The sequence below is a fragment of the Spea bombifrons genome, chromosome 7, assembly GCF_027358695.1.
Source record: "Spea bombifrons isolate aSpeBom1 chromosome 7, aSpeBom1.2.pri, whole genome shotgun sequence".
Classification (NCBI taxonomy): Eukaryota; Metazoa; Chordata; class Amphibia; order Anura; family Pelobatidae; genus Spea; species Spea bombifrons.
The window spans coordinates 7,150,773-7,175,818 of NC_071093.1; the positions used below are offsets into that span (position 1 = coordinate 7,150,773).

General features: G+C 41.0%; 1 protein-coding gene across 2 annotated transcripts in view; it reads right to left on the minus strand.

Moving 5' to 3' along the window:
* Positions 1–214: 214 nt before the first annotated feature.
* The window catches only part of CACNB4 (calcium voltage-gated channel auxiliary subunit beta 4), a 41,947-nt gene continuing 17,115 nt past the window's right edge, over positions 215–25,046 (minus strand). For both annotated transcript variants that reach the window (XM_053471444.1, XM_053471445.1), the window contains 12 exons: positions 12,842–12,961; positions 12,475–12,597; positions 11,173–11,303; positions 10,387–10,463; positions 7,637–7,656; positions 7,450–7,530; positions 5,794–5,852; positions 4,626–4,735; positions 2,729–2,880; positions 2,072–2,167; positions 1,373–1,558; positions 215–784 (listed from right to left, as the gene is read on the minus strand). In XM_053471444.1, coding sequence (XP_053327419.1) covers positions 524–784; positions 1,373–1,558; positions 2,072–2,167; positions 2,729–2,880; positions 4,626–4,735; positions 5,794–5,852; positions 7,450–7,530; positions 7,637–7,656; positions 10,387–10,463; positions 11,173–11,303; positions 12,475–12,597; positions 12,842–12,961 — 1,416 coding nt within the window. In that variant the 3' untranslated portion in view covers positions 215–523. The remainder of the gene's footprint in view (positions 785–1,372; positions 1,559–2,071; positions 2,168–2,728; positions 2,881–4,625; positions 4,736–5,793; positions 5,853–7,449; positions 7,531–7,636; positions 7,657–10,386; positions 10,464–11,172; positions 11,304–12,474; positions 12,598–12,841; positions 12,962–25,046) is intronic.

Here is a 25,046-nt window from a genome sequence, read left to right on the forward strand (position 1 = left end):
AGTGAAGGTTTTTGCAATACCCTCCCCTATGAGTACGAGGTGAACTAGAAGATACATTGTAATTCCGAGAGGTCCACTTGTTCTAATGTCTCCTCTATATGTGGTCACCTGAGGAGGTCTATCAAACCTGCAATTTTTTGGGTTCTCGAGGATCGAGGTGGAAACCCCTGCTCTAGATCACGAATGGAAGTGTGCAATACTCCATGGAAACATATACTGCTCTGATACCAATGTTTTAGTAAAAGATCTGTGAACAGGAATACTAAATAATACATTTCTACCTACACTTTATATATAGATGTGGGTATGTTAAATATTTTGCCTCCGGCAGAGCGTCAAATGATACTAAAACCTGACAAAATAAAATGGTTTTGATATTCTATCTACTGTATATTGTGGCAAATCACATAACCCCTTTGTGGACACTTTGACCGACAACGCATAGGAGAAGCATGCATTGTCAGCGAAATCTACAGCAAATGGGTTGATGGTCATTACTCTTTTTTTCTCAAGTTCTAAAAACTCAAAGCCTGTGTCTGGAATCGTGGCTGTATCCTCCAGGAGATCCACGGTTTCTGTGAGGCCTATAAGTGTCCTGGTACGAGTCAGAGTATTCTTCTTCCACAAGGGGGTAATGATCACGACTTTGCTGAGAACTGGAAGACAAGCGGTTCCTGCTCTTCCGAGCCCTTTCGTTATGATAATTTTCATCTGAGGTCATTAAACTTCTTCTTTCTATCGGAGAGTTTTCAGTAGAATGGTTACTGTGCCTCATACGTTGACTCTGTAAAAGAGAGCGCTAGGTCAGGCATTTGGCCGGGACATGTAGGCTGACTTGTGCTCCAAGGGTCAAAAATTAGCTCTGTTATACTTGCTCAATCTACTACTCAAGCACCTTGACTTCCATACTGCCTTGTGGTAGAAGAAAAATCTCAGAAATCTCAGACTTCACACTGCTCAGACATTTGCAGACAGGCATAAGAACATAACTCACAGTTCTCACACAAACTCACACGACACACTGACACACACTCACACACAACTCCCTTCCATGTCTCAATTAGCTCACCAGCTGCTGGCTCTCCCTAACTGAGTCTGCTTGACAGTCTTGGCACAAACGGTCTTGTGGACAGAGCATGGGGGCTGCACAGAGCTGGCATTGACTCTGCGCAGCCCCTACACTTTGTATCCCACTGAACCACAGATACCCCCTTCTGCCAACAGGCAGCCGCTCAATGAGTTGAGTGCCTGCGGTCTGGATGAGAAGGTTTAAGAAGCCAGATGCGGCCTGCTGGATGTGCATTTAGCACCCTGTCTATACAGAACATGTTTCTATGAGAACATGTCGATGTCATCTAATAAGCTATCATACCTGTAATCCAGAGATGGCTGTAGGGTATGACGTAAGGGCTGCTGATCCCAGATTTCTTCCTAGTAGAGGGGTCATGGGGGTGCTGCTTGTGGTATGGGTAGCCCTCCAATACGCTTCTAGATATTCTGCAAGATGTTCGCATGCGTCCTCCAGCTGATTCTCATCCAAAATGACATCAAACATTTCCTGATTGATGGAAATGACAATGAACACACTCCAGACTAAATAAGAAACATAGATTTGTGTGTCAGCCATGTTACTATGAAAAATTAGGTTGGTTGAAAGGTACTGAGGATCAGTTCCGCTCTACCAAGGGTTTTTTTTTATCCAAGAATAATACTCTATGTACACAGTCAGAATTATATATATATATATATATATATATATATATATATATATATATATATATATGAGCAGCACTGTGCTCAATGGGTTTTGTGTACGGCAGGAAGTGACAGGTGCGCACAAAACAAGCTTCCCCCAGCTTACTGAAACATCAAACATAAACTCGGTAATGTCAAACTAAGCAGCCATGAAGTGAGAATGGTGCCAGTTTTCATTTATTTATTTTACTTCCAGAGGAGCAACAATTCAACTATTCAAACACTAAAATGAGAAAGACCCACAAACCTAAAAAAATACAAGGAAAACCTATAGTTAAAGCAACAAAGTCATCGAAAAAAACAAAAGTGTACTTACAGGCGGACACTGCGCAAGTTTATCAGCTGCTACTAATTGGACATTTAGGTGTTTGGTTTGGGATTTTCCTCTGGATTTAATGAGTCGTTGCAGCACCTAAACAAGATAGATGGATGATGGATAAATAGATAAACACTTTGGGGTATCAGGCTATCCTGAATGTAAGAGGGGACCAAGGACCTAAACGAAAGTACTAGAAGGTTCTAGATGGGCCGAATGGTTCTTAGCTGCTGCCACATTCTATGGTTCTTTGTAACCCTTTCCAGACTGATAGATGTCAATGACTTTGTTTCTCCTCTGATCTTGAATTTCTTTAGATCGCGGCGCCTTCAAACTTACCATTTAGTGAATAAATCTCAGCTGTAGCGAAGAGGGTGAAGGCCACGCTACCTATTATTATAATCATTAACATTTATTTATTAAGTGCTAACATTTCTCAGTGCCGGGCTATCTATGTTTTAACTTAATAAGCTGATACATTCATGATCAAAGTCTTTCTACAGTGGGAAATGTTGAATGTAGAAGTACAATTAAGAAAATTTTGATGAAAGGACCCAAAATCCGATTCGCCTTGGAAACCTGAGATGTTGGCCAAAACCTTAGCGACATCATAGATAATATTTTAAATAATAAAACGAGAAGGTACAAGGCAGTTACCTTCGGTGATGATACTTTAACATGTACAATTATCGGCGCTAGTGATGTCTTCATTAGTTGTGCTGGATGATTAATGGTGTCCGCGTCTAAAATAACCAGTTGCAAAGATCGCGCCAACTCAAAGATTCTTTCTATTTCACTTTGTACTTCAGCTGGGAACAAATTACAAAAAAAAAAAAAAGAATTGTTACAATGTACACACAATCCAGCCATGCGTGAAACAAACAGATTAAAAAAATGTTTAATGACGTGGATACTGTTTACTTGGTTACGAGATCTATAAACATAGAGCTACATTAATGCACGGTGAGCATTTTAAATCACCATATGTATTTAACCCCTTGATTAAGGACGAATCAATTGAATCAATCGTACAAAACAAATATGAGATGCTCACCAAGTACGGTCAGCCGTTTACAGGTAACCGAGACCATTTATTCTGTTCCTTCTGGTGTTATACTGCCCCCCAGTGGTTAAAAAGTCAGAGGGTCACATTGTTGGGTAATAGTACACACACTGCCATGCACACCGACAAAATCCTTCCTACCTGTTACATTTAAATGTAATCTAAGGGAATGTTACTTTAGAGAGAGGGTAGTAGATAAGTGGAACATTCTCGCATCAGAAGCGGTAGAGGCTAATATATAAGGGGATTTAAACTTGCATGGGATAGGAATAGGGCTTTCCTGAATCTAGGACAGAATCAAGGACCGACTAAGTTCTGAGTCTTTATATCAGGAAGAAATGGGCAGACTAGATGGGGCGAATGGGTCTTCTCTTTATATCTATGTTTCTATGTGGTCACCTAGAAATATAAGGAAAAGCTCCACAAATGTTCTCTAGAACTAAAATAAAAAGCAGATACAGAGTATATCGTATAACAATCTCAATGCTTCTGATTATCGTCTTTATGAAGAAAAAAGCATGAGCTTTCCCATCCAATTATCACATTTCCCAACATATAGCGTCTCCACAAACATAATACTATGCGAGTCTTATATATAGTGACAGTTTTCACACAGAAGATAATTAACTTTTCTAACAGCTCAGAAATTCGCATTTTGTCTCATTTAAAGGTGTCTTTATCAATTAAAAGAAGGGGGTAAGAGATTTGCTCTCAGATGCCCCCCCCATGCTCATCAAATTAGCATGATAATGAATATGAAAAAAGGAAACAAGAAAAAGCTAAACGCTTGGATTTTGTAAAGAGGATACGCTAGACCCTAACGTAAGACTCATGATGCAAATTCACAGAGAGAGAGGGAAATAGAAAAAGAAAGAAATTCAAATCTGGTCCAGGTCAGTAGAAAGGTCAGATAAGTCGCTCATCAGTACTGGTGCTTCAAACCTCAAACAACCTTTCTTCTGCGTCTTTAAAGAGGGCCAGTCCAACGTGACCCCCCAAGACTTGTCCAGGCCAACCTTAGGTGATCCTGCAGTGGTAATGGGCCAGCCAGACAAGGTAAGGATGAGTGAGCTTAATGGAGCTAATATGTGTACGTATGAGTGAGTGTGTGTAAATGGAAAAGCAGATACGATGGGGGCTGATACAGTATACAGTGGCAAAGAGGTGGTGGCCACTTTCTCCTTGGCCAAAAGGTCCCAGCCCTCTCTTAATTCTAAGTAAAACATGTTAACTAGTAACTAGCTAAATCGGCGCAGGCATTCTTTAATTACTGGAGTTACAGAATGAGACTACTGTCTTCCTTTTCTTGATTGCTCAAAAGTGTACTTAAGTATGCTTCCTGACTGAAGAACATGAGACCGATGCCTCTGTGATGGAAGCCAAAGAAGATGAGCATTCTAGTTTTTTTTTATTATTATTTTTTTTAATAAATAACAATTAATAATAAATTGTTATGAGTAAATGGAATGTGGCGTAAGGTAAACCACTCACCCAAACTAGATCTGGTGTTTGATCGTTCAATTATTGCCCTCTTGCTTGGATTATTTAGAACAGATCTTTTGGCCAGAGAAATGTCTGCTGTTACTCTAGTGATGGATATCCTTTCAAAAAAGAAAAAAAAAAAGTAATTAAAAAAAATCCATAAACATTTCAGTAACAAATGTTTGGAGCTGCAGTATAGACCCGGACTTGCCAGTGGGTTAACCTGGCAAATGCCTGGTGAGCCGGTGCCCGATGGCATCTCCCACTTACCTTTACAGATCCTGTCACCTTAATACATTTAAACAATAGAATTGCGTAATTATAGAGCACCTTGCCAAATGTGCATTACTTAAAAATGTGGGTCTAACGAGGATCTACTGATCCCTCTGTCCGGATCTAATTACTCTTTATTTAGGAGTTATTATATATCCCTTAGTATACCATAAAGCTATCATACAAACCTACCAACTAGACTTGTGCATTTGGATGCGTACAAATTTCAGTTTTAAGAACATTTGCCAATTTTGGCAACTCATACAAAAACCGTCGAACGAAACAACCAAAAACGAAGCAAAGAGTTCCAAATTTTCATTTGAATTTTGTTGGTTCTTTCACTCTCACTCACAGTCTGTCTCACACTCTCATTCACATTCTCTCAACCTCTCTCTGAACATCTCCCCACCTTCTCCACAAACTTCTTCCATGTCCCTGTCTCCATGCTGCGCAGCTTCGTTTCTTCTGTCTTTTTCTTTGTGCGCTGCTCCAAAAAAGTCTTCTTTCTTCATCCAGAAGTATCCTCATAGTGAACTACTGCAAAAGGGCAGAGCCTCCGGGCACACCCTCTCCGCATTCCTCCAATCAGGGGAGAGGATGAATCTCCACCATTCACTGTGAGGTTACTTTGGAAAAAGGGCGGAGCCTCCAGGCACACCCTCTCCCGGGAGAGAAGATTTGCCTGGAAGCTCCGCCTTTTTCCGGAAGTTCACCGGAGGTCATGGCCTGTCGTCCACGGAGAAGCGGACAAAGAACGAAGACTTTTTGGAGCAGCAGATAAAGAAAGTAGAAAAAAATCTGAATTGTTTTTGGTCCATTTGCACCACCAACCCAGCTAGAACAATTCCGCAAAGTCTGCCTCACGAGCCAATATCTTAAATTAATTTAGTTCTTTATTCCTCACCTCCCATCAAACCTGTGCTTCAAGAAGTCAAAAAGAGCTTTCTGCATCATGTCCGTCACCTTCCCGAAGTGAAGATATGAACGTTAAGGTGGACAGAAGAAAATAAAGACAAAGGTGAGAAAGTGAGAAAAAAAGAAAGGAAAGGTGACATTCTTTCCTGAAATTGAATCAAGGTTACGTCACCCTGTGGTAAAAGTGAGGCGAGTACCAGAAAGAAGACTGTGAGAGAGGTAAGGGAGTGAGTGTGTGAATGAGGGAGTGAGTATATATGTGTAAGTATGCTAACATGAATGTATATGTGTAAGTGAGTGTGAGCATGAATGTGCATGAGTGCGTATGTGTGAGAGGGAGTGTGTGTGTGTTAGCAAGAGTGTGTGTGTTTTCAGTAGGAGTAAGTGAGTGGCTAACTGAATTGCATAAAGGTTGCCAGAACTGCATAGACTGGATTGAATTACTAAAGCTCTCGACGTAAAAAAAAAAATGGAATGGAATAATTTGCTGTGTGAGCCAATCAAATGGGAGGCTTGTGGCCAAAACAGTTGGTATGCAGTACTTCCACCAGACCGACCTCTAATACTGAGGCATTATGGGGAGGTTTCAGACCAGGCCCTTGTGGTCTCACTTGTTGATCTTGGAGTGTGTTGAATTGATATAGTCTACCATGACTATAATAAAATGGTATACTGGTCAGTATGCTTAAAAAATGAGGAGACACTGGCCAAATCTAAGTAAATTGTGTAAGTATAGGTATGAAAGAGTCAGACGAGATAAAGTCAGCCCCAGGGAGCCATCTAACTAAACGTCCATACCCCTTTTCCATAGAAGTCTGAATCAGATCTCCCATGAGTCTTATAAATTCCGCAGATAAATTATGTGTTATGCCTTCTTCCAATAAAGTGGTTTGGTAGCCTTGGCAGAATTTAGAAAGTGAATAGTCAGTGGTTTCCTGTATGAGGCGATCGGTGGTGGTGTGTGATGCAAAAGGCCAGCCGGAGTGGTGGGTATAATATCCGCATTGTCCAATCTCTGGACAACCGTGATCACTTTAGACCAAAACGGCTTCACAAGGTTACAATTCCACCAGACGTGGACATAATCCCTCCTCTTCACCTGACCCCTCCAGCATCTGTCTGGAATTTGTGGAATTGTTATTCTTTTATATGATTACATTTGTTCTTAGTTGTTTCAAAGAGATTACAGATCTAGGAACTTCTGTTAGCCAAGCTTTAAAGTCAGTTCGACTGAAAGCACCACTGATGTGTTTCCTTATTACAGGTTACATTTTACAGGGTTCATCTGAGGACAAGAGACAATTCTAGCATTTTCAGGCTCATCTACCCTATATGGTTTAATATTTAGTATTTATTAGTAGGTGTTTTATTTAAATATATATTTTGCACAGGAAGAAAAGATATGCCATAGGTGGAATTTCATAAATACAATACCTATGTCTACCTATCTCCTACTTTGTGGAACACCTTTAGGAATGGTGGTTTGAACCGACGGCCCTTCATACAATGATACCTCTTAGAACCTTAACATTGCTGAAGAATGTTAGAGGTTAATAATATATTTGAAATGGATAATATCCATTATTATTATTATTTCATTTATAGTATCACAAGACAACATTTAGTATTCATTTCATCTTCCTACCTCATAACCCTTCAAAGATGGACCAACGAGAATGACAGGCCTCATGGATGGCACAACATCGTAAGGAGGAATGTGTTCAGTCTGAAAATGCAGAGATATTCGATTAATTAATTAATACCAGCCAACCAGCCAAGGCACTTAAAGAATTTTTCAACATCCAAAAAAAATTTTTGCTAAAATGACTCACCACTTTTTGCTTCTGTTTGGCTGGAAAACACAGAGATTTATATTAATTCACCTTTATAAATCCAGTACTTTACATTAGAAATGACACGCTCATTAATGTATTCAGTGTCAGAGGCAGCAGCAATTTATCGCTTTGGCAAACTCTGTGGTCCAAAGAGCGCCGCAGTGTGTTTTTGGCAGAGAATTTTTTACAGGTTGCGATATTTTTTTTTTTTTAAAGGATTGTGAATATTGGCCTTTAAGTTTCTAAATAAAATGTCTCTAATTTCATAACCACGAGAATTCATTTATTGCAACATATAAGCAATAATGTTAAGTGCAGAACTGATGGAGGGGGTGCTGTCGCATTCCAACAATATCAGGTTGGCGTACGAAAACCTACATTTCCATTCGCCTGGATGTGTCGCTATTGGGTTTCACGTTTCTTATAATAGAATTGAGTGTCCAAGTCAATTATATGCGTTGACAAGTTTCTGAAGATAACCGTTTTCGCACATTATACATTTCAAGCGTTCTGTAATCATCTGGCAGCCTACGGCACTGCCCAGGTATGCAAATGTTATGTACAGGAATCTCTAAAATCATTCTTCATATACATCATGGAAAATAAATAAGTCATTAAAGAGAGAGAGAGAGAGATCTTTTTTTCTTTCTTTTGATGACATGGCAATAAAAGTAAAGCCATAAAACAAGTTTGGAAGCACGTAAATGCTCAAGTGCTATAACAGGACCTATGTCTGCTTTAGTGATCTGACGGGGGTATACAGCACTTAACACGGAGGGATGAGAATGACGTGGAAAGAGAGGTGGCATCTGGGGAGCGTTCAGCCCGGGGATAGGGCAAACAGCGTAACACAGAGGGCTATTGCCCACCTCTGTACTTTAGAGCCAGCCTTTCCCTGAAAGGCAGTAAATACAGTGTACAGGGCAGGCAGGAAAGATGGTAGCCTGAAAGGTGGCTCTTGGGGTACTCGACTGGAGGCACATTAGAAATCAGAATGATTGCCACCATTGCCGTCCTATTACGGCTGTGTGTCCACTTGGTTGCCTAAATCCCTTTTAGGGCTCGGAACGCTGATTTGTATAGGAGACATAACATCCGCCACTAACACTAATGGGTCGTTCAGCGTCCAGTGGCACAAATAGTCATATTAGATGCCGATTTTAATATGTGGGCCAATTTATATAACAAAAGGAAAGGTATGCTTATCATCAGCCCACGTCTGCAACCACCCAACTGGATCCATATTCTATCAAGATCCATGTTTATTTTAGAAGATCTAATTGTAAATGAGCCTCACGGGTGATCTACTTAGAAATAACTAACTGACCAATAGCCAGCTTAGGTGACAAAATATTCAGTGTCGTATTCATAATTTATAACCCAATTAAATTAGCGGCCCATTAAGTGTGGCTTCAGTGGCATGTCTGAGAATTTGCCATTTTATGCATTCTGTTCACCGTTACAGAAACAAGAACTCGATGACAACCCGGGATTGTAATTTATCAACTTGCCGTATAATTATTGATTGTTAACTGAAGGAAAGAACATGATGTTCAAGACCCAAACCTACGTTCCCATGCTAGAAAAAACGGGTGTAAACCCTGGAGAAAATAGCAAATTTTGGAGTGTTCTGAAGAAACCTTTCACTTGTTTCTAATGTGAATGCTACAATATCATGAATTTACCCTAAAATATCTCCAGTTTTCTCTTCACAACCGTGGCCCCCAGTGCCACCAAAAGTAGCCATCATCATCATAATCACATTAAATGACAACTAAGGGTCTGCATTATCTGCCCTATACCTGAAAATGGCAACTAAATAAACTGGACTCATTTGGCTTGAGTGGGGGCTTTATGAAAACAGGGGTCGGCACCAACATTTCTCATGGTGGACATTTACTGGGGTTTGTGGTGGACAAATTGATGACGTTCTATGGACCTCCACTAACCTTGCCACGGACACTGGTGTCCTTGTATGGACACTTTGCCTATCCATGCATGAAAACATTTAAGCTACATGTGACCATAACGCCCCCAGCTGGAGGCCAACGGTATGGCTTTGGCTTCACATAATGGCATTTCATGGCTACATTTTCCAACATTTTACATTTTATTCATGAGAGCCAAACACATATTTTAGATGCTGTTGGCCAGCTCCGGAAATATGTGGCATCCACACACAAGAATGAAAGGGATTACTTAGATAATCGGTATAGGTCTACACTGTATCCATTTGTTATTATTCCAGCCACACTTCAGGGCAAGTTATTGCTGGCCAAGACTTTACTGACTAAAGCCATGTAGATATTACAGATGTTGAAAGCAAACAACCCTTAGCCAATCTGTCTGTCTATACTTTCCTATTAAGGTTCAATCACATAAAACAACACAAACTTTTAAAGAAGCCTTCTATGGCAACAACCTATCAGTGCCTGATTTTGTGTCACATGAGAATGAAATAATGGCAATAATTGTGACGGAGACAAATTTTACACGCATAACAAATTATTTCAGGGATATTTGTATAAGTATCGTTGTGTTGCCTGGATTGTTGCAGATTTGAATGAAAACGAAATGGTGCGAAAGCGATAAAAACAGAACTGGAGAAATGCTGGGGCAAGATACAAGCTTTGGGGAACCATTGGAGTAATTTCACGGATTCTTTAAATATTTCCTCTTAGAATAGCTTTAGTTCTGCATTGATGAATATGGCCCAGTATGTTGGCGAATGCTGTGAATGAACTTACCGGCAGAGGGGGGCGTTGCTCGAAAAGTCACCGATACCATTTCACCAAGACTTGAAGATGAATTCCCACTTGATTTACTGTTAAAATGAATATTGTTAGTTCACCACCAGAAATGGACATGGAGTGATGGGGACTGAATTGGATAGAGTGATGGGAAGAGGTGAGGCTGAAATGGATAGAGTGATGGGGAGAGGTGAGGCTGAAATGGATAGAGTGATGGGGAGAGGGGAGGCTGAAATGGATAGAGTGATGGGGAGGGGGGAGGCTGAAATAGATAGAGTGATGGGGAGAGGGGAGGCTGAAATGGACAGAGTGAGGGGGAGAGGTGAGGCTTACATGGATAGAGTGATGGGGAGAGGGGAGGCTGAAATGGACAGAGTGAGGGGGAGAGGTGAGGCTGAAATGGATAGAGTGATGGGGAGAGGGGAGGCTGAAATGGATAGAGTGATGGGGAGAGGGGAGGCTGAAACAACCAAAAAGAAAGAAGAAAATATACAAGAGAGGAAACTGTAAATGGATGCATGAAACTTTTTCCTTTCGTTGTATGTTACATTGTATTCTAGTAGTTTATCAGAATGTGGGATCTTTACCTTCTGGACAATTATATTGTATCGTAGCACAATAATTTGCATATACCATTCTTATTTATATAAAAATAATTTAGAAAATAAACATAAACAAACACCTATTCTAGTGCCAGAATCTTTAATCTGGGTTTTCTATAACAGTTGATGATTCACATACCGCTCCAGTGAAATGCGTTAAAGTATCATTATTCTGCTTTACCCTCCGTGGAAACGTCCTCTCTTCTGCTCCTGCTGAATTCTGATATTCTCCAATCTCAGAGGACTCGGGATGAATCCGATCTCACAGCCTTCTTTCACCAGCCTCCCTATCCACCAGTCATTGTTGTATTTCTGGAATCGAGAAAGATCTGTTTTATTTCTGCGCTGTAGCTACTGTTCCAGGATGCATCCGTTTTGTGCAGAGAATGAAGAAAGGGCTTGGGGTTAATTATATACCAAAGACCTGAAATACACAATTGAAAGCCTTATCCAATTGCTTTAGAGTGATATGGTCCGTGTGAGCGTAACCGGTGAAATGGGAATTTATTCCGTAGGTCACCAGAATCTATGGAACAAGGGAAATCATGAATGAATAGATCGGTTACTTAAAAAATCTTCAAGGTCCTTTTTGTGATCCTTCTATATAAATATATATATATATATATATATATATATAATTTTTTCAGCAGATTTTTTTTTAGTTCTTACGGGGGGGCATTCCAGTGCTCCTATGCAGCCCCACCGATGAAGAGTGTATATTAAAGCACACTGTAAGTACTTTAACATGCCTCCGAACAATGATTGGCTTGAAGCAGCCAATCATTGTCAGCTCTTCCATTTAAATTAATGGGATCGCTTTCCGAGCATGTACACTGAGATCTCAAAAGACCCACCTGGAGCTGAAGCGCCGGGGCAGTAAGTATACCACGGGCACAAACTGGCAAGCAGTTGACCAAGCATAGCTCCTGCGGGCCTGGGTGCTGGGGCAAGAGGGCAAGTGCATGGGGGAAATGCTGAATCCAACTTTGCATTTGCAAGGGGGCAAAAGCGTTACTTTATAGGGACATTCAGGTATTATATGCATTAAATATCAGAACTAAATATTACATGGCACCTACTTTTAAGTGTTCTTTTTGACATTTACCTAAAGAACTAGTTAGTATATATATTATCCAGGCCTGCATTTCTCTCACTAGCCGGGGCCTTTATTATAAAAAAATAATAATTCGTATCTTATTTTAGTCCAAAGAGCTCCAAGAGTGCGTTGCTCAAGCCTTGGCAGCTAAAGGGTTAACCATCTCCTTACCAAAGAGGTATCGGTAGCTCTGTTCCGCGTACAGGCAATCCTCCTGGCGCACGTCCAATGTCGTATTACATACAGCATGGTAGAGGTTAATCAAATAATTTCTCTCAAGGTCTGGCAGCTGGTCAGTTCTCCTCTTAGTGCTAACAAGATGTGGTCTGACCGCTGGTGTTTTATCAGCTGCTGACAGGTGGCAAGAGAAATTAATCCTATATTTACCTCTTTAATGTGTAAAAAGTCCTTGGCGTCGAAAGAGATGGCAGTGCTGGGTACGGGAACATCTTCATCCAGCGCGCCGCAGTAGCTTACATTCGTCTTTACGGCAAACGCCACCGGTTTGGTCTGCAGGCAGAAAATGTTCATGGTGAATACAGAGTGCTGTCCCCTGTTTATCCATTAGAAGCTAGCATGACAGCTCTTATATAGAGTAACAAAATATGGCACGCATTGACTGCTCACAGGTGGCCCCACCAAAGTAGGTGATTAAGGTCCCCTTATGGAGAAGGTAGCGAGAACCTTCTCTAGCGTTCTTTTAAGAATGAAAGGTGATAAAGTATCATCATCTTAGTAAAGAAACGTATATTACCTTGGCCCTCTCAAGCTGTATTGCGGCTTGCTGCTCTTTCTCTTGCCGGATCGCTTCTCTGTCCTCTTCCAGAGACACATCGGAGTCTGATGGTCTACTTGTGTAAGAATCTGCTGAACCCTACGAGTAGAAACACGTCAGCGTGAGCATGGTCGGAGATTAAAGAAGGAACCTCTTTCGTTAAGAGTCATCTGTGAAGGTGCTGGAGATCTGTGCCGTGCCAGGAACTTTACCGATCCCTGCAGCCTGGTACATTAATGATCGAGGGTTCCTGCATATGCCACCAAAGAGTTGTAAATGGACATGCGTGTGTTTTAGTGTTTGTGTGGTTTTCTCCCCCAGTTCATGATTTTGAATCACCGAAAGTGGGTTTTGTCCTGTATAAGAAGTCACCCCCAGCTGGGTAGTATTCAAATCTATGATCTATTTGCATCCCGTCACTGCATTTTGATAAGATCACACCGTCTTTTCATCTCTGGTCACACTGAATGAATAATTCTTTAAGCAAATCATATCAAAACTACTGTTACCTTCACTAATAGACTGATAGATAAGAATGGGCAGAGTCCAAGGGCGGCAAAGGGGTGCCCGATATACCAGCTTTTTGGAGGGCATCCTTTGTGTGTAACAGTATGGGTAGGACCCTGAGAGACGCCACTAATGGCTCCGCCGGGAACGCCTTGTCTCGCTTTTACTTGCTCTACCTTTGGAGGAGCTGGAAATGGGACAAGAGGGACAGCTCCATCCCTTACAACTGGCACATGTCCTGGTTCTACCTGGAATTTATAGGTTTGTAAAAGGCCATCTTTAAGTAACATCTTTCATTAAAAAATATATAAAGAAATAAACGTATTCAGAATAAATTCATGAGAGCGGAACTTTGAAGATTATAGCTTATATTTAACGAGACTATTTAAGGTTTAACAGGGCAAACCTGGGGCAAATTAATTTTGACAACCAGCAGAAATATGGCTTCTATGGTAATTACACCCAATTCATCACAGTGACCCAGAAATGCTCCAGTTTTGCTCCGCTAAATAAAATTAAAAATGTCCAGAATCGGTTCCCAGACAATATTTATTTTTCCAACACGAAGTTGCTCTTCATGCATTTACAAAAAAACCTTTTCGCTGGTTTGCCATGTATATTGTGGTCAAACGATGACTACACATTGTTGCTAATAGATTATAACATGCTTCTTAATCACAGGAATTGCGTTCTTCATCAGAATTCATATACGAAAACAATATAAACTATATTTTGCAACAATTCTACCAAAATAGAACATTCAGTTAAACGTTTCAGCTCTCTGACACATTGACACATGATGCACATCGAGACACATGTGCTACGTGACCACTGGTGAAGGCATAATGCACGCAATGTTTCAGGTATCAGGTGGGTGGAAATTGGTGGTCTCCCAATCTTTATCCCTGACATCACGATGCACCAGGTGAAAACCATTGCGAGCTTCTCCTACAAGAAGGGCTCAGATGGTCCTACATTATACAAGAAGGTTCTTAAAAAGGGACTGTTCCTCCTGAGGAGGGACATTTGGGAGGTATGCAGTCATACCCTATAAGTGTTATGCTATTCGTGATGTTTTTTATGATGTATGTCGCTCTTCAGGATAAGTCATTTGAAATATGTTTGCACTTCCATAAACCTATCCTGACTCAAAAGCAGAATAAGTGACTTGGAAAACAATGTTGTGCTTCCATAACTCCTGTTCCGACTCACAAACAAAGAGCCATTAGCAGAAAATGGCTAACAATGTTAGTTTTTTGGATATGAAGAAAAAGTCCTAATTATATATCAATGATGTCTGCACAGATGGCTCGGAATTTAGCTGGCCATCAAAGTAAAACACATGGCATCATTAACATACGTGTTATTGTATTCAGACACATGAACACAATTCCTAGAGCAGCTCCCATCACAATGCGTACCATTCAAAGACGTATACAGTTTGGCGCTGTGAAAGTTGTTTGCTCCAGTGTGTCCCATTAGGTGGCGCTAAAGAGGAATTATAGAGATCTACAGTCCAGTATTGGGAAGACCTGTTTGAAAGCTCAAGACCATCCATCCATCCATCCATAGCACTTTAAACCTGCATGGATCCACAAGAGGGCCACAACAATGATGTAGCCCTACTTGGAAGAGTCTTACATTTTAGCTTCTACAGAGGTTAGACATTAATTCCCACCTCCCCCACCACAAGGCCACGAGGACATTTTCTTTTTTATTATTATTGAAACCCTGAGGTCAGTGAGTCCACTGTGAAGAAGAAAAATGGTGTCCAAAACATGATGGTAAGGCAACAGTGGACACCAGGTCTCCTTCTCTGCTCTGATTCGCTTTCTTATAAATAAAATAAATCACTCTAAAATAATCAAGTGCACTAGTCAAGTCAAAAAAACTATATACAAAAAGGATAGATGTATGTTTCAGACTCCTTAGACTCATCAATGAGGTGCAGCTGATGTCCCGCTAAGCCTAAGCCAACAACGTTATCCATGTCTGGACTCGCCATTACACTTGGAGTGAACCCCAAGAGATTCCTGTAAAGGGAGAAAATCTATACAAAACGTTACGAGACTAGCTCGACTGACAGAGCATCTTATTAGCCTGTCCAACGGTACATCCCTGCTTAGGAGAGTCTCAAAATGTAGTTCACGTGTGCCATTACTGAGGAGAAATCTCCATTAACCTATCAGCCTGATGCCAACCACAAAGGCAGCCCTGAACCAAAGAATAAGGAACATTTATTTTCCATGAGGGAACCGACTACCTCAGAATTATTGTTTTATTTTATCTAGAAGACCGAGGTATCTCTTGACAGTGGCGTAACTACAGGGGTCGCAGGAGCCGCAACTGCGATGAGGCCCGGCTGGAACCCCTGCAACCGCTTGTTCCTGTCTCCTCGGGCTGGTTAATAACTGTTCAGAAAGACCTGGACCGGGTGCGGGGAGACAGGAATGCAGTAGGGTCAAATTGTTGTTTGGTTCAGGAAGCCTTAGTAGATAACTGAGTAGATAACTGGTGTAGTCAATCTCAGCTTCCTTGTGGAATAATTGTGACTTTGAAAGTATATATCACAAAAGGTAGTCCTTATAAGTTAATTTTCCCAGGATAAAAGTGAACTTCTGTTCATTCATGTGTTTTTGCAGCTAAGTACCATCATTACCAACTCAAAACGTAAGCGTGATGGTCCACCTACTCTACTGAATTTAACACTTTTGTAACTAAACAATATAAACTAAAAAATATTTTTTATTCATGTTAAATTTTGTGTCCTTTGCATATATTTTTTTGGGGGCTGGGAATGCTTAATTGTCATGTGACAGAAAAGCAGGCTCTGATAGGTAGTGGCCATACACACATCTTCTTAAAAGTGTATTTTTTATTTTTATACGCATAGACCTTCGACGTTGTACGTTAACAGCCACCTCAGCTGTATGACAGGCCACTTCTTTTCAGAGAACTGACCATCCCAAATATCTCAGTGAAGAGGTTGGTGGGAAGCCAAGGCCCATTTATTACGCCGGCTGCTCTAACGTTCTCCAGTGACAAGCTATATTAAGGTGATTACTGTTTCAGAGAGATATGCCGGCCATTCTTGTGTCCCGCTGCTATAAACAATCAAATATTACAGAAACCCGGAGCAAACCAACTTCCGAGTCAACATATACTTATGTTTTATCTCAGAACAAGGGTTAAATAGTTTGTTTGCATGCCTCATTAGATTTAATTGCTTGTCATTAAATGGTTTGGCTTTCTCCGTTGTCATACATACTTGTTATAGGCACTGCCTTTTACGAGGTCTGGGGATTAGATTGTGATAAGAATTCCGCTTATGAATAATTGATAATATCTCTCCATGGAATCTGTGTATCTTGCTATATCTGATAATTCCGATGGTAATTTGAAATTATTCTGTTTCCCATATTTATTATTAGTACTTATAACATCCCGATTTGGCACCCGCTTTTCGGGACAGAGGTAGAGCTCAGCAGGACAGCCTGGTTCACCGGGGGGCAGAAGTTGGAAGGTATGGGCCGAGCCCAAGAAAAGTCCTGTACGGGTATGTAACACACGAGTGTATTGGTGAGGGGTACACTGTAAACTTTTTAGTGACTGCACTTTGCTAATGCCATCAGACATGATGTCACAAATTACATCATCACTGCCATCATCGTTTGAACAGGGCCCTCCTCACCTGCTGTCTCTGTTAGTCAATTTGTTATGTTACACACTACTTGTTATGCCCTGTCTACCCATTGTACAGCGCTACAGAATTTGATGGCGCTATAAAAAACAATAAATAATAATAATAACATAATGACCTAACAAATTATCTCATTAATTACATCACAAATGGTCTATAGGATCTCCAGTGAATTCACAGTTGAATCTGCTAATACTGCTATCATGAAAAAACAGCAACGTCACACTAAAACACCAACAGTACAGCAAAAATGATGTCCCCAGCTCCCCCCCCCGTGACTCTTAAGTTATATTTTCTGAGATTTTTTTAGAATTCCCTCCAGTTTGGTCAACTGATAACACTGTCCCTCTAATTAACAGTATAGGAGACGATTTAAATGGAAACATTTTATTAAATAGAATTATTTAAACTAAAATAATTAGTGTAGCGGCACATGAGACCCTTTAAAGTTCTTCCAGTTTTCCCCCAGCAGAGATCCTCTTAATTTTTCGTCTAGATCCTCAAGCCGTGGAGATAAAAGCTATAAGCTACATAGTGATCAATTTTAGACAACTTCCCAAAACACGTTCCCAGAAGTGTCAAGCTATATAATGCAACTAAATTTGCATCTCATCTACGTGTCTAGGACGTTTCCCACAGCTGTTTCAATTAAGCGAAGCCCTAAAAATGTTAGAAATTCAACCAATAATCACAGAAATAATAACAAAATATATGTATTTTCAGTTCTTGTTGGAATCCAAAAGAGAGAAAAAAAAATACTGAAACAGTATAAAAATTAAACATTGCATGGTAAAAAAAAAACAAATGCTCCTGGTTTCAGGTCAAAAGTGATTCACAAGCCGTGCGATTGTATCATTCAAGATGTTAAGTCGTTTCTAGATACCTAAAATTTAAATAATTTAATAAATGTAAGCTACTTTCCATCCTTTCAACATAAGCTCACATAGCGCACACCTATAATTTCACGCTGAGTGTGTTTGTGAATGCTGCCTTCAGACAGATGCCAAGAGTGTGTGTGGCACCACGGGTTAAGATGACACCAAGGGTTAAATCAGAATTATGCTACAATCACAAATTTATTTTTAACCTTTTAAGTATTTTTTTCTGGGACATATTATTCATTTTCTTCCCTATTAGAGGAGCATAGATGGAGGTTCTGACCAAACCTTAGGGTTGAGTGGCCCCTTCTGCCACACAGGCTCCTCATTAATGGTGTCCAGATAAGGCTTTAAATGACATGAGAGTCTCAGTGTGTTGAATGCAGTGCATTCCCACTGATTCAGCTCCTCTGTAAGCAATATAGCCATAAAAATTAGATAGCACTCTCCATTCTTAGGGTACTTTGACATGATGGCGGGATGAGCGATATACGGCCATAAAGTGTGAAGGAATCCCATAAATGTGTTTCGCTGGTTGTTGTGTAATGTGTGTCCTTACATCATGTGACATTGCGTTTATGCTACACAAAGAATACACAAAGAATACACAAAGAATAAAAAAAAAGATGTCAGCTGTAAAGCAGGCAAGTTGCAGCTGAGTAAGCAATGAAGTCATCATCAATAAATTAGGCTATGGCTGTAATTTCCATGGGGCAAGATGGGCAACTGTCCCAAGCGCAACAAGGTGAGGGACATGCTTGACCCACCTGGCAGCAATGTCCTAGCGCCAACTTCCGCTTCCAGAGGCAGTTAAGTAAGCTTAGTTTTGTCAGACCCTTTGAAAGTATGGACTGTAAGAAGCGCTGATTTATAAAATATAATAATTATGATGATAATATGATGTCAGCGCAAGACACGGCCTCTGATCTTGTCCCAGCCGCCAAGAGCCTTGGTTGCAGCTCTGCAAGATGTACATCCTGGTCGAGACCACCTGAATCTATCTTGCAATTTAGAACGTAGCTGCCAACTAAATCCCTGTCATTAGCCCCACCTCTAACCACACCCTCTTAAATTAACGTGCCCCTCGTTTGGAAATTTAAAAGGTTGGTTGGTACAACTCACCAAAACTCACCTTCCAACCGGTATTGTTTTCATCTTCCAGAAAAAATAACACATATACACATACATACTCACACACATATACTCTCACACACACATACAGATACACATACATACTCGCACACATATAAACTCACACACACGCATACATTTACACATACATATACTTACACACATATACTATACCTACACACACAAACATACTCACACACACAAATACTCAACACACACATATACATATACACATACATGCTCACACACACACACACACACACACACACACATACACATAAATGCTCACACACACATATACTCACACACACACACATACATATACACATACATGCTCACACACACATATACTCACACACACACATACATACATATACACATACATGCTCACACACACATATACTCACACACACACATACATACATATACACATACATGCTCACACACACACATACTCACACACACATACATAATCACACTTGCGTACTTCTTGGCAGATACAATTTATTTTGGCAAGACATAAATTCTGTTGGAGGATAAATGCAGCGAATTAAAGCTGAATCTGCATTATGTTTAAACCTTCTTTTCTCATTTATTGAGGAAGAAAGGTCAGTGGCAGCAGCACGCAGGCCTCTGAGAAGCCACCAAACACCTTGCACCCACCCTGCTTAATCTAAATATATATATATACAAACATCTTGCATATATATGTTTCATCTAAATGTATATAAATATATCTGGATTAAGGATGGGTGGAAGGTGTTTGGTGGCTTCTCAGATGGAACCTGCGTGCAGCTACTGCTGCCACTCTCTCTGCCCTTTCTCCCCATCTCTCCTTTTTCTCATTATCTCCCCCTTCTATCTCCTCGTTATCTCCCCCCAACATCTTTCTTTTTATCTCTCCATTTTCTAACGCTCTCTCCTCTCACTATCTACCTCTCTCACCTTTCTTAATTCGTGTGTTAGGAGCGTGAGGTCAGACCTTCGTTCTAGCGCTCCATCGCGGTACGCGGCCTCAACCGGCTCTTCGCCAGCGGTCAGTGAAACAGAGGTTTCTATGAACAGACCTCGCGCTCCCTTTATTTTGAACCAACTTAAAAAATGAACCAGTCGGTCGGCAACCTAGCTGCGTGCCACAACAGAGGCCATGGCTTGTTGTGGCACGCATGCGAAACTCGCCATTGCTGGGCTGGGTGATGAAGGCCGAGCCATTCTATTGTCTCCCACAGGCCGTATGATAAGGAGTTGGGGGGTTTGTCTAGTAGATCGGGGTTCGCATAACAGAGCGGGAACTCTGAAAACATTATATTATGGGGCAAAATCTAGAATATTTTTGAAAACGTATGGTTAATCTGATACTTGTAATAAAAAAAAACACATTGGGACTTCCCCTTTAAGCTTAAATAATGTGCATTTTCTCTTATTTTACATCAACAGTGTTTAAGTTCCTGTAGCAGCAGCAACCGATGTTTCTCAACCCAGACATCCAACTCCAGAGGTGAAATGCCCGGTGCTTTTATACGATCGTGATATTTACGGCCGCTCCGACGCGAAGCCAGGAAGCCATTAGACATTCAGCAATTCTCTCTGTGCTGCTGCTCTGCACAGAGTGAGGTCCGGGTTTCACAGCCTACGGAATAATTTGATTCAGACGCAGCACAATCGTACAGGTAGAGATTAAAGCCGAACCCCTACTTACTCCGCAGGATGCCGTTACATATGAAAGCTAATTGATCCTCTTCAATTTGTAGGAAATAATATTCCCAGCAAATCCTCCAAATAGCTTGAAAATAATACTAAATACAGCCGTACGCAAGTCAACATTAACCGTACCAACAATGTCTCCCCCCCCCGTTCCGTTGTGTAAAAGAGAAATATTCGTTTTGTATTTTGTGTCTTTAACAAGTAATCTGGACTCATGGAATACGACGGCAGATGAGAAGCCGTCGGCCTATCTAGTCTGACTCAAGCCATCCAGGAGCCATAACCGAATCCCAAACACATTTAAGTTCCCTTACTGTATAAGCCTCTACTTCTGCTGGGAGGCTGTTCCACTTATCTATCACCCTCTCAGTAAAGTAAAAACCCTCTAGTTTTAGCCTCCTTTGAAATAAACTTCCCTGTACTTTGTTAAATCTCTTTATTTGTATGTAATAAATATAAATGCTACTTATAAAACATACGGGTAGAAAACGCACCAATTGGGGGTCTTATACAGGATCACAGTAGGGTAGAATATGCTTCAGACTGTGCGACCCTCAGAATCTGCCCTTTCACCCTGAGACCCTGAGAATGGGGCAAAAACCCTGAGGCTCCGGGGCAAACTCTGGGATGTACATATTAAGGAAAGAGAGCATTGGGATGAATAACCAGCTAAAAAAATAGAATAAATGAAAAGCTCCGTAATGAATAAAGATTATAAAGTCGGCATATAGCAGCGAGCGGTAATCCCATTCTTCTATATATATTGCTCCAAATTCTGTGAGCTCAGCCCAGTGAGTCCGCTGCGCCCATGGATGCCTCCCATTAGCTGACTTTTCACTGGCTTTATCTCATATGATAATACAGAAACATACAAACTGACCGCCGTTCGGCAGCGATGTCTCCTGGCCAAGGCAGACTTAGGTGTAGGGCAGCAGGTCCAGGGGGCAGCAGTCCCCTTTTATAAGGTTATAAAGTTATAAAATAGAGGCAACTTGTTCCCATGAACCTATCTATTCAACAATTTTATCCAAAGTATTTTTCAATGAAAACGGCATTTGATGCATTGTTTAGGAAAATGAAAGGAGCCGGAGAACAATTCCTCTTAAATTCAGCTTTAGGAATATATAGATTTTTTTTTAATTTTCAGGGACTATTAGAATTTTAACCAGAAATTAAACAAACAGAAGCCTGAATAATATAGAAAATAAAACATTTTAATGAATCTATTAAAAATGAAACCATTTAGTAGGGATAGTTATACACATGTTGAAGATCTTCTGTAATTACCTTATGCAAGAAGTTACAAAACTTCCATCCTAGTTATTTGCATTTAAATACTTTTCATGTTTCAAAGTATCAAATCTCTTCAGAATTCAGTCCCGTCCTTTGTACATAGACACTGCTTTCTAGCCCACATGAAGAAGTGTCTAATGGAGAAGATACTTTCTTACTTCCCACATACCTCCGCTAGCTCGTCACCCACATTAATCATCAGGTCCGCTGGGGCTTCGAACAAAGCCGAAAACCATCTCCTTTTTTCTTTAAAAACTGCAGAACCCACCATTCCTGGAAAAATACATGCAACCCACCCGGAGAACTGATGTTTTATTTTTCAGGTAATTATCTAAAAGCCCTTATTTTCCCCCACAACAGCACCCACCATGTTTATTGCCACCTTTAAAGGGCATTTGCAATTTAGCAGTTAAAAACAAAATAAAAATGTACCCTACACATTTTTTTGTCCCTTCTTTCACTTTTTCTTGACCCTTTCTGCCCTCCGTATTCAGTATATTTGTACCAGCCCATATCCCGGACTAAAAAAAAACACCTAAAATTGGCCATATTCTATTTATTTGCACTGGCTTATGGGTAAGACATTCAACTTTGCATTTTTACGGAATGGAAATGGTTAACACATGACGCAAGATCCATTCAGAGCTGGAGCTGCCATATTAGCGATTAAAGCAGACGCGGATTGGCCATCTGGCACACCGGGCAGCCGTCGGCTGCGCTCACGTCATTAGGTGGCCACTGGCCTTAAAGTGCCAGGGCCGCCTTGTTATCTCCAGCCTGGTCTTCTAAAGGCTCCTAAAAGGGGATGCAGCAGAGACATAGGAAAGCTCATAAAGTCATTACACAGTATCTTCTACATATTATCCCAAGATATCACTTATATTAAATGGGGCCCCCTGAATCTTTTTGTTTAGGGCCCAAAAAAACACAGGGCTGCCCCTGCATTCAGTCTTAATGTCAGATTACTGTCTTTATATGACTAGTGAAAAAGGACACAATTAGGGCCTGACTGGGGATAATGAGGCAGCCTAGCACTTTAAGGCCGGTGGCCGTCTAATGACTTCTGCGCAGCCATAAATAGCCGAATCAGCAGATCGGGAGAGTATAGAGCGATATAAGGCGGTGGCCCACCGGGCACAGTTGGAGATGTGCCAGGTGGCCAGTTTGGGCCTGCGTCGTCTACCAAAACATAATTTCTAGTTAAGTTAAAAATATTATAACCTGCATATTTAAGAAGAGTGGTGTCATAATGTTCGATAGGGTGGGTGGTAATTTACTGAAAACCATAGGCTTGTGGCCCAGGTTGACCAAAAGGAACTTTTTGGTTAGTCCAGTTCTGTACAGAAGACCTTTCAGACTTTATAGGTCTGTCTACTACTTAGAAACTACAGAATAAGAAATGATGACTTTACACAAGAATCGCAAAAGGTTAAAAACAATCAGCGGCCATGAACAAAAAACAGCAAATTAATAAAGGAAAAAAGGCAATCACAAATAAAACCAGCAAATGCCAAAATAGTCAAGATTAGATTTCTTTTTGCTGAAAACTTTTTATGACGGGATAAGTTCATAAAATAGCTCATAAACTCACTTAGGACACAAACATCAGCGTCTCAACCAACTACATACAGCCATAGTACTTGGGTGCCGTCTATAACAAAACAGTACGCCTCAAACAGACCCCCATACAGAATACAATGAGGCAACAGTAATCGCGTTATAAAACAGAAAAAGACAGTTAACAGTTCCTGGGGCATGGAGACAGTGGCCCGGCGGCAGAAATAACACCTGAAGGAAGGAAGGTGGGTCGAGTGGAAAGGGATATAGCAAAAGTCCAAGGGCTGATGGGGTCAAGAAAGGGAGGACTGGGATTAATCCTCCTCCTCGAGACTGTCAATGATCAGCCTGCGACAGTCTTGGATGGCCGCCTGTTCCCAACCCAGGACCACAACACAACACATTAGACGCCAAGATTCTTCTTTGGCACCTTCAGTGTGAGTTTCTGGAAAGAATGCATACAGAACTGAGTGTTAGGAGAGGAACGTCCTCTCCACGGAGTCTTTTCCAGAGATCGAAGGACACGGCCAGAAGACATGTAGTGAAGTCTCCTCCGCTACGTTGCGCTGTGGGCAGTGTCTGTCTCCGCACAGCTCCATAGCATCAATGCCGTTAGCGGGAGGCCACCTTTGGCCATCCATGCTATGTGTTTTTGTATGTTGGTCAGCCTGTGGCATATTGACTATTGATGGCTATTTACCTAGTTAGGTATTCTGAAGAAGGATAACGTCCTGAGCTCCTAGAAAAGAGGCGCATTAAGGGAGGAAAAAGGGGCAGAGTGATTTTGGTCCTAAACACAGGTCGCCCCTCCTGAACGGTGACACTTGGGAGACATGTTTTATAACACACAGTATAAGTTAGGCCATTACCCACGACCACAATGTACTTATTATGGACCAATGACCAAGCTTAGCTTCTATTTAACTATAACTGACAATAGAAACAATGTATTCTTTCTAAAAAATGGACTTTAGTTCTTGGACAGAGTTCTAGTGACTTATTCCAGCTGACTGTCAAACCCGACTACTCTTTATCAATGAGTCTCTATATTGGTGAAATTTCACCTTTTTACATAAGACCAAAAATCCATTAAAAGAATCAATACTAGGAAATTGGGTGATCACATTGGTCATTTTTGGATGGACACCTATACATCTCCCACACTGACCGGTGTATGTACAGTGCTGCCCCCTGCAGGGAGTGTAACGAATAACTCAATATCGGATTCCCTTCTGTGAGTTTAAACATCGACGTACCGCAGGAGGCTGCGCTTTTTTCACCCCACAGCCCTGATACTGGTTATCTATAACATTCACAATGTCGATCACCCTTTCTAATTCTGTAGGAAGGTTGGCTGAGGCCGATTAACACCTGGTGACCTCATTACATACTATCATGTCTTAAAAAAATTACT